This window comes from Geospiza fortis, unplaced genomic scaffold (genome assembly GCF_000277835.1).
Source record: "Geospiza fortis unplaced genomic scaffold, GeoFor_1.0 scaffold192, whole genome shotgun sequence".
Classification (NCBI taxonomy): domain Eukaryota; kingdom Metazoa; phylum Chordata; class Aves; order Passeriformes; family Thraupidae; genus Geospiza; species Geospiza fortis.
In genome coordinates, this window is record NW_005054315.1 from 7,647,324 (window position 1) to 7,656,906 (window position 9,583).

At 40.3% G+C, this 9,583-nt stretch overlaps 2 protein-coding genes across 2 annotated transcripts in view; both read left to right on the forward strand.

Annotated features, from left to right (window-relative positions):
• The window catches only part of RFX8 (RFX family member 8, lacking RFX DNA binding domain), a 33,894-nt gene extending 26,197 nt beyond the window's left edge, over window positions 1-7,697 (forward strand). Inside the window, exons 16-17 of the mRNA XM_031056145.1 lie at window positions 3,364-3,651; window positions 7,435-7,697. Of these exons, the coding sequence (XP_030912005.1) occupies window positions 3,364-3,651; window positions 7,435-7,481 (335 nt within the window). The 3' untranslated portion in view covers window positions 7,482-7,697. The remainder of the gene's footprint in view (window positions 1-3,363; window positions 3,652-7,434) is intronic.
• A 584-nt stretch (window positions 7,698-8,281) lies between these two features.
• CREG2 (cellular repressor of E1A stimulated genes 2) overlaps window positions 8,282-9,583 on the forward strand; it is a 21,214-nt gene continuing 19,912 nt past the window's right edge. Inside the window, exon 1 of the mRNA XM_005420048.2 lies at window positions 8,282-8,290. Within this exon, the coding sequence (XP_005420105.2) occupies window positions 8,282-8,290 (9 nt within the window). The remainder of the gene's footprint in view (window positions 8,291-9,583) is intronic.

Consider the following 9,583-nt stretch of genomic DNA (forward strand, 5'->3'; position numbering starts at 1 on the left):
GAAAGGGCATGGCAGGGGGTTGGCACTAGATGGTCTTTAAGGTCCCTGCCAATCCAAACTGCTCTGCATTTCTGTTATTCTATGATTTTAACTGACATAAATGCATGCAACATTTAATAGAGGTATCTCTTCTCCCACTCCTTTCCTTTTATCACCATTCTCCTGGTGATGTGGCTAGACAAGTCAGGGAAATGAAATGATTAGGTTTTGACCAAACCAGTTTTCTGGGCAAAACTCTAGGATGAGCATAAGAGAGGAGAGTAGGAGCAAGCAGCTGTAGATGGCAGGAAAGCTGGGACTCCCTCTTTTGGCAGAAGTTGTACTTTGTGGGGAAGCAGGGAACAGCAGCCTGAGGTGAGAGCTTCTGCTTTCCCTCCATACAAGATCTGCACACCACAGCAACATGGCTTGATGGAGATCTGGGGCCACTAATATTCCAAACCATAAGCATTCCAGACATCTCAAGTGATAGCTCTGAGTCCCCCAGGTTCTTACTGTATAACACAGCCAGAGCAGAGCCACTGCAACAACTAGTTGCCAAAAAAGCAGCTAGTTCCTCTGACAACAGATATATGCTCCTCTTACTTAATGTCTTACACTGACCTAAGTTCTTGCCTAGCCAGCAGCACACCTGTTGAAGGTATTGAACTGACTGAAAAATAGCCACTTCTTTAGCTGGGTTATTTTTCTTTCCACCTTAGGGCTCTGAGCTGTCAAACATCAAACCCATCATACATCACTGCAAGGTGGGAGAAGGGGAGCTGTGCAGTTGTGTTCACTCACACACAAGTTGTGAGGCTTGAAGTGATACAAACATGTCTTAAATCAGCCCAATCTCTACCCTAACTGCCTTTCACTTCACTTGTAACACCTTGCAAAGGTGCCATTTCTGCAGAAATGTACCGTCTCCTGTAAGTTGCTTCTAATCCCAAACTGTGTTAAATGCCTTTTAGATTTTCAAAGGAGCAACTTCATATTTTTAACTCTTCTGTTGGATGCAACTTCATACAAATAACCAAAGAAAACCTCATTATTTTCTTTGAAATGCCCCTTCAAAACCATGCTTTCATGTGTTTGCTATAAACACATAACAAAGGGGTATGTCAAGGTTGTTGCCTTTTGTGTTCTTCAGTATTCTTACCCCATTAATGCCTGTGCTTGTGCATGTATGAACACACTCTTCTTCTGCATCAAGCTGCTGCCTTTTGCCTTCTGTTTGCTTGTAAACTGTCTGGAGCAGGATCAGAGTTTTGTTCTGTGTCTGCAGGGAACATAACACAGTAGGGTCCCTCGTCCATCAGCTGCTGCATTACAGTAAGGGTAAAACAATCAATCCTTTCTCTCTCTCCAGAGGAGTTCTGCACAAAACTCTCCAATGTTATATGCAGTATTTTTGGCAATGAATAAACTGAGAATGCATTCCAAGAACTGCACTGGAAGTATAATGTTTATTGAAATCCCCCATGACGATGAAATCCTCTTCCCTCTTTCCACCACAAGAAGAGTTTAATGAATTGCCTCTCTGTTCTGCAGTTGTGTTGATGGATGGGATACAATGGATGAAGCACATCTCTTGGTCTGCTGAGACTTTGTTAAACTAATTACAAATTACATTTTCACCCATTTTATGACAGTTTTCGTACTACAATAACACTAAAATTGAATTTTTTTCAAATATGAGAGAGTTAAAAATATTTTTTAATATTTTGCTGTGATGCTTCAATAATGTGGCCATTATTATATTTCTTTACTCCTTAAGATGTTGTATTTGATCTATCAATGTCCCTTTTTTCTCTTTTTTTGCATGTTTCTGTTCCTTTAGGACATTGAGTTTTAGCAGACAGGCTGAAGCAGTTCTGTTAACAAGCCATCTGGTGTAAAAGTTCTGTACTTGGGAACATTGCTTTCCAGAAATGTCTTAAATCTCAGCATTTCTTCAAAATATGAACTATGTAGTGTCCACACTGAGGAAACACAATTACCTGGGGAAATGTGTCATGTTAATCCAGTAATCAAAACAAATCTTGCTTCTGACTTGGCCTCTTGCCTTCTAGCTTGCCACATCCAGCAGACATAATACACTGGCATACTCACACCTCTCAATTTAGGATTGACTTTCACCCTTTTCCAGCCCAGCCCCCACTTAGGTGATGCCCAGGTGAGATCAGAGGAGCTCTGCAGGTACCCCTGCTGTAGGGCAGCAGGGAGCAGGTGTGCTAGAGCATCCAGGGCTAATGGGACCTCTACAGCTCCTTCAGCTCCATCTCCTTTCCAGAAAATGTGTCTCTACACACCTCCCTCATAGAGTTTGATGTCAGCTCACACACCTCTGCTGCCTTCCAAGGCATTCAAGGATGCACTGCCAAGCCATGGGGACTGAGTAGTGAGCTGTGCATTTCTCTTCTGCAACAAACTGCTTCAACTTGGTTCCTCTTGAGAACTGTGTTCCTCTGGATTATCCCAAAAGACAGCTTGAGTGGTAGCTTTGGCTTCATGCTTACTCTGAGAGAATATATTGAAAACACCTGTAAGACTGTTGGAAACACTCTTGAACTACTATTAACAAATCAATATAGTTTCAACTCCAACTATAAAAATCCCTTTCCTTGTTCCATAGGTAAACAAGCACTTCCTCCTACTTTCCTAGTTCAAGGATCCTCAAAAGGATGAACAGCAGAAGCAGCAGCTTCTTAGACACATATAACATCAAAAGAGAGTATTTTTAATTTTTAAAGCTCTGTAAACTGTGGTCATTAATATAAATTGTGATATCTCCTTGTTGATGTCCATATAAACTAGTTTGTAGGATGCAGAGCTTGATGAATTCCTATGCAGATTTATGGCATGGAAGATCTACTTTTTACTGTAAGGGCTTTTAACCAAGGTATGATTCAGAAGTCAATGGCCTCAGTGAGTCTTTCTTGCCTTTTATCACTTATGGTCCAAGCTGCAAGGTGGGCCATTTAATGTCATAACACACAGAGATGTCTGTAGGAGGTTTCACTTGGGAAGAGGTGGAATGATTTATCTGTCTGAGGGGAGAATGGGGATAATATGTGGTTATTGATAAGCCTTGTAGTAGAAGTGAGTGGGGAGGAGGAACTTGAACAGGAAAGTGAATGAACACAACTTTCCTCTCTAGTTAAATAAGGAAAAAAAATTGCATATGTTTAAAATTAGCAGTGGTGCTTATTTTTCTGGAATATTTGGAAGTTCATAATTTTGTAAGTACTCTTTGATGAGTGCTAGTCCATTACTTTGTTTAGCCTGTTACTATAATGAAGCACTTCAAAAAAGAACACATCATAAAGATATGCAAATGAAGAGGTTTTCATAATTATCTTTGCTTTTCTTTAAACCTAGGATCCTGGCTTTTGTTGAATATGCTACTTGTTGATTTTGCGGCTCACATTTTCCAGTCCTATATAGAAGAGGAGAAGGAAGAAGGAAATGCCTTGGTTGCAAAGCAAAATGAGGTCCCTGTTCTGTGTGTTTATGAGCCCAGCCATCTCTCAGCCTGTTTTGCTGAAGAGGAACCTCAAGCCAATGCTGCACAGACAGCTCTTGTGATGCAGAACCAGAATAACTTTGGATTAAGCAATGCTTTCCAGAGTTCTGAGTTGTTTGGTGAACACAGCCACTGTCAGCAAGGTGAAATTAACATTAACTTAAAAGAAAATGATGGGGAAAATGTTATAGCTTGGGCAAATTAGGACAGACTGGGAGGTGTGGGGCTGATTGGAGTATTTTCTGCGTGTAAATTAGAACTAATGAAATCCAGGTTTGCATGGAGCTGTGTCCAATGTCACAGAAACCTCAACTCATGAAGCATCCTCCACATCCTGCCCCACCCCACAATGATACTAACGGATTGTAATCTCAACATCACTTACCTCCTCAGCACCACAGGTTCCTGATTCTTTCCTTAGGTTTCCAGCAGACATCAGGAGCTCCTTCTGATTCCCCAAGTGTTGTCTAAGGAAGAGCAGTGCTGTTCTGGTGGGCTGGGAGCAGGCCATGGGCTAGCTGACATACAGACTGCATGCATTTATCAATCAAAAAAGAGAGCACAGTGTGGTCTTTCCTCACTTTTGGAAGCACTGAGAGGCTCTCTTCCCTCCAATTATCTGTTACTTTTATCAAAAGATATGAAATATCTTCAGAAATATGAAATCTTGAGACTCTTCTCCTCTACCAGGTTTTCTTGCAGTCAGTCCACTGCTCCAAACTTACTAGCATAAGGTGTGACATGCAGGTAGAAAACAAGATAACTCTAAGTCTTCTAGAATACAAGGCTAAAATACAAGAACACATGGGAATATGAATCAAGCCTCCGTGGTTAATGCAAGTGATGAATTGGACATTCAGCTGTTTTCATATTTCTCTTCCATGCAGTACGAGCACTTGTCTTATGTCTCAGAGAACATTGGGTTTTCCAGAAAACTGTGAAAGAAAAATGTTAATGGCACCAAGACTCACCGAGAAAATTGGGTTTTTAGGGTGACACTACTGTAGTTATTTTATTCCCAAGAGGTGTTCTGTTTCCATACACTAGCACAGGAGTGGAAATTGACTGTTTTAAAAACATCTTTATTAATTATAAGGCCCTGTTAGGGACCCTAATTTTTTTAAAGTATGCTAAGACTAGTTCAGCAAAGAAAATTGGAGGGGAGAAAGCAGTCACACAGAGGACAAACCAAGAATGATTTATATGTGTGATGGGCATGTTTGACAGCTTTTGTTATTTTTCAAATGTAAAATAAAGACCCATCCTGCCATACCACCTTTATGTCAAAATGTAAACTGGGTGCTGACAATTTGCAAGAGAGCTCTAAATCAGTGATGGTCAGAAATGAGGAAATGAACCACTAGAAATTTTATTCAATGTCTGCCCATTTCCTGTGCTCTTCACTGTGCTGCCTTTTGTATGTTCCATGCCCATTGCAATGCTTTTTGCAAGGGTCATCAGACAAGGGCTTGACCCAGGTTTGGTCTGTGGAAGTGATGTGCTTATAAATATGTGCCAGTTTTGAATTTTTTGTACCTGATCACAAGAACAGAGCAAGGCTGATTAGAGAGAGGGATGAGGAATCATCCCTTTCAGAATAAGAGGGGGAGAGTGTAAAATGTGAAATGAGGAGTCTGAGGACTTGGGAGAAGGTGTGCATGAGGGAAGAACACAGTGAATGACTGAGAAAGTGTAGAAGTTTAGACATCAAATAACCCAACAGATGATGGATTCTACTAGTCCATGTGCAAGATGCTAGTAACTGGGATGAAAAAGATATTCTTGCAAGCACTTGTTATGTTATGGTTCAAGTGCTTACAGTTTGTGATGGAGTCGAAAACTTGAACCTGCTGCTAAAAAGGGTTCAGGAGCTGTGAGAGAGTGAGTGAGCACTTTGCCTGCTCATGTTCTTCAGATGGGTGGTGCTCCCACCTTGACCATTGCAGATTCTTTCTTTTGTATATCAACACTGGTGCCATGGCTGAAAAACAGAGCTGCCAAAAGCATCTCTAACACCCACTGCTTTGTTTGTATTGTCATCTCTGTAGTTCCTCTGACAAGATTTCCATTGCATGAGGATTTTTATTCTGTGACTTTTGACCACCAAAAATCATCATCATGCTTCCAAGGAACCATCTGTCCCTGCTCTTGACTAATCCTCCTTTGGGCACAGCCCATTCTGTTGGGTATCTCAGCAGCCATAGCAGCATCCACCAGCCACACTGCTGTTTCCTGGACCACATTTCTGCTGCCTGACATATTGCTCAGGTTTATTTCATAATTTTTGCTTTTAATTCCTTCACCTTAGGCAGGCTTGGCAGGTTTCTGTAATCCAGAGCTTTTCATCAGTTCCCATCCTCCACTCCATTCATTGCCAGCATCACCCAACCTCCATGGTTTTTAATCTTGCTCCACAAGGCATTTCTATGCCTTCTCCCTTCTCTACAGCCTGTTATGCTGTGGAAAAAAAAAATCTGTTCATCACACCTCCCCACTCAGCTCATTGAAATCAGTGCTAACCACTTGGTCTTGCTACAAAACCCTGAAAAAATATGAGGGAAGACTGGTAACATGAATCAGAAAAGAATCTCCCAACCTTACCCTGATATCAGCAGCACCAATATGTGTGGCTTAGCAGATCCCTTTCTGATCTTTTAGTTGTCACCTTTATTCTTCCTCTTCCTTCTCCATCTGTTTCTAGTCTTCCATTCCTAGTTGATGCTGAATATAAATTAGACTCCTCAGCAGGGAGGCCATCTTTTCCCATTTATTATGAACAGTGCAGTACATTTATGAATCTTATCTTGAAATATAGTTTAAATAATTAATACATAGAATTAATAAATACAGTTAATACTCTTGAAAACAGAATACATTCCAGGTTGGTGGAATCTCCCGAGGAAAACACTGGTTTTATATGAAAAAAACGTAGAGGGCAGGGGGCAAGATAGAAGATTTGTGCACACTGGCTTAGCAGGGAAGTGTGGCAGATGAAATGCTATAGAGCCAAACACACATAGTATGAACTCAAAATTGATGAAACCGGTGGCAGTAAGAGAGATGCTCTGAACAAGCCATAATCTATAAAGTGCAGTTCACAGAGAATTGGCCAGATCTTTATTCCTTATCACAGAGCTTGCAGTTGCTTTCTCTCAGCATGAATAGCATTTTTTTTCATCTAGAAAATCTCATTCTAGGTTTCTGCTTTTTTTCACTTGTTAGCAAATTAAAATCCTATTAAGCAGCACACCTGCAGTGGGTTCATCTGCAGAGCACTGTGCTGTAGCTTTTAATCCAATTCCACACCTTCGTAACATACAATATACTGCAAATCAGGGCACGAAGAGACTGAGGGTATGCTATTCCTAGCTCTGTTGCCAGAGACCAAATCAAACACTTTGGTTTGTTAAAAAGGGAGAAAAAATAGGACATAGTTAACTACTTGACTTGTAGGAATGGTAAGTGTTCATCTGAATGGTCTATATAAACTAGGATACAGAGATCAAGTGAAATCATTAACTAAAATGATCAAAAAATGAGAGTAAAAACATGACCCTGCTTGAATTCAGTGTCAAAACTTCTGCTGACTTTAAGAAAGCCAGAATTTCAGCATGAAAAAGCAGTCTCCATCAGGAGAGAGGCTGAGACTGTGTGTCAGCTGTGAGCCCTTCTATTCATTTTCAAAACAAATAAAATGTGAGAAGTGTGAGTGATGTATTCAAAGGGATATGCCCTTCTGCCAGACCTTTGCCATCCTATGATGAACCCCAATGTGTGCTTCCTCTTGTTGGGTTTATTTGATGTATAAAATACCTGAGGTTCAGCAAGTAAGAATAGAGAAGAGTTTTTTGTTCCATGAAGGGAGAAACAAATGATTTACAATTCCTACAGTCAAAACATTTCCATGTTTCTTTTCTAATTTTCAGCACATCCAGATAATTTAGGAAGAGAAAATTATTATATCATGTACTAAGTTGGATCTTCAAGTTGGAAAGGAAACATTTCTTACTCAAAAAGATGAAATTATATTTCTCTGCCTCCAATGAACAGAAAATCTTCAAAGAAAAGCATCCTGGCTGTAGCATTCTATATGATATGCCATTCTTATTTTTTGATAAAGTTTAAGTAACACTGTTTTCATTCTCTTATACTAAAGAGCTTTCTTTTTTTTTTAATACAAAATGCAAAACTGGGCTAGCAATGCAATTATTTTGTCATGTGATTTGATTTGGATTATTTGAATAAATCTTCAGAAGATAAAGGTGAAGTACTCGCGGCTTGGTTTTATGTATTTCTTGTATATTTCTGTTGTCAGTAAAGCTGAAGACCTACCTGAGGTAATCATGGTAAATTATCTGGAAGCTACAGTATAAATGAATGACTCTGTGTTAATGCTGCTTCGTGTCTACAGTGTTTAATTTAAAATTTATAGTTATTGAATATAAAAACTAGTACTAATTCCTGTGTTTAGAAATTCCTGCTTTGTTTACCATTTCTGCAGGATACGAGTCAGTATCTCACATATGATTCTATTAACCAAAATAAAATAGGCTGTATATAATGTTACTATTTTATTATGTTCAAAACTAGATTGTTTGGGCTTGTTCTGTAAGTAAAGTACAAGCAAAGACATTTATAAAGAGAAACCCTGGCATAAATTCATAGAAAATAGTAAATACAAATGATGAGATTTGTATCTTGCACGCATCAGATTGTGTGAGGAAATTCCCTGAAACACCATGGAAATGGGGGGTTTAGCTATTTTTGAAGAGCATGCCTGCAGTGAGTTGTCTGTGCCTGGCTGCTATTTCAAGAAGGGACAACTGCTTTGATATTTTAAAAAGGGACATATCCTGAATCAGAGAAAAGCACTTGTCAGGAGCTTGGGAAGCTTTCATTCATTTTGGGTTTGGAAACATACATTGATCTTCCGCTTGCATCTCCATTCCTCTGTCTCAGCTCAAGCTCTGAAGTGGGAATCAATTTTCAAAAGTGTGGTATTGCAGCAGATGTAGACAGGGCCATGTGCTAAAGGAAAAGGTAGTCATGTATTCAACTCTGCAGAAAAGATTAAGAGTTTGGCGCCAAAATTATATTTTCTTGGGAAGTATCTTCACAATCAGAAACAATATTAGGGTCTTAAGGCCCATTATATCCATTTCCACTATTTCTTAGGTTTTTATATTGGAGGAAAAAAAGGGAACAGGGACTATAGGAAAAAATATAAGCGAAAAATACTCAGTGTTCACCAGTCCACTTTTATTTATTTTATTTAAATATACATGTTCTCATGGCACGATTAGGCAGAAGTTGTATCAGTAGACTGATCATCTGTTCTTCACAGATATGAAAAAGTAAGATGTACCTGAGAACATCTTTTAGATGCACCTGAGAACCCTCTGACAGGCAAAGGCTTCTGAGAGATTCATTCTTCCCTATCTCCTACAGAACCTCTGTTCCTTAAATAATTTGCATGAATGCAATGGAAGTTTACAAGCATATGTTTTAAAGAATTACAGCTTTGCATTGCCATATTGACAAGGTCTACTGCCAAGAAAGGAACTGTATGCACATGCGCCTTTATTAAATTGGGCTATTGATACAAACTCATATACATGCAAATCTTTGTCTAATTAAAACCTCGCCTGGAAGACGTTTAATAGCAGCTCCCTGAATTTGCATATCAAAACCGCATCCTTGCAAGCACCAAACTAATGCTGCCTGCCACCTCGGACTTGGGGTCTTGCTGTGACTTGAGTCCAGTGCCCAAACGAAGCTTTCGCTGCAAGGGGAGTGTTGGACACTCTCCCTCGTGGATAGTCTCCTCTTTAATAAACGGAGAGGTCGCACCGTCTCTGCCCGGACAGCTCCATCTTCTTGGCTTTGTGGCGCGTGTAGAGAAATTAATACGTGAGATACCTGCTGGACCAGGGGCTCCAGGGGTCTCCCAGGTGCCCCAGAAGGGACAAAGGCAGGGCTACCCCGCAGGGAGCTCCGCGTGGGCTGGGAACCGCCAGGGGCCCCGGGCTGGGGGCAGGACACTGAGGCGTGACGCGACTGCGGGGCGATCGGGAG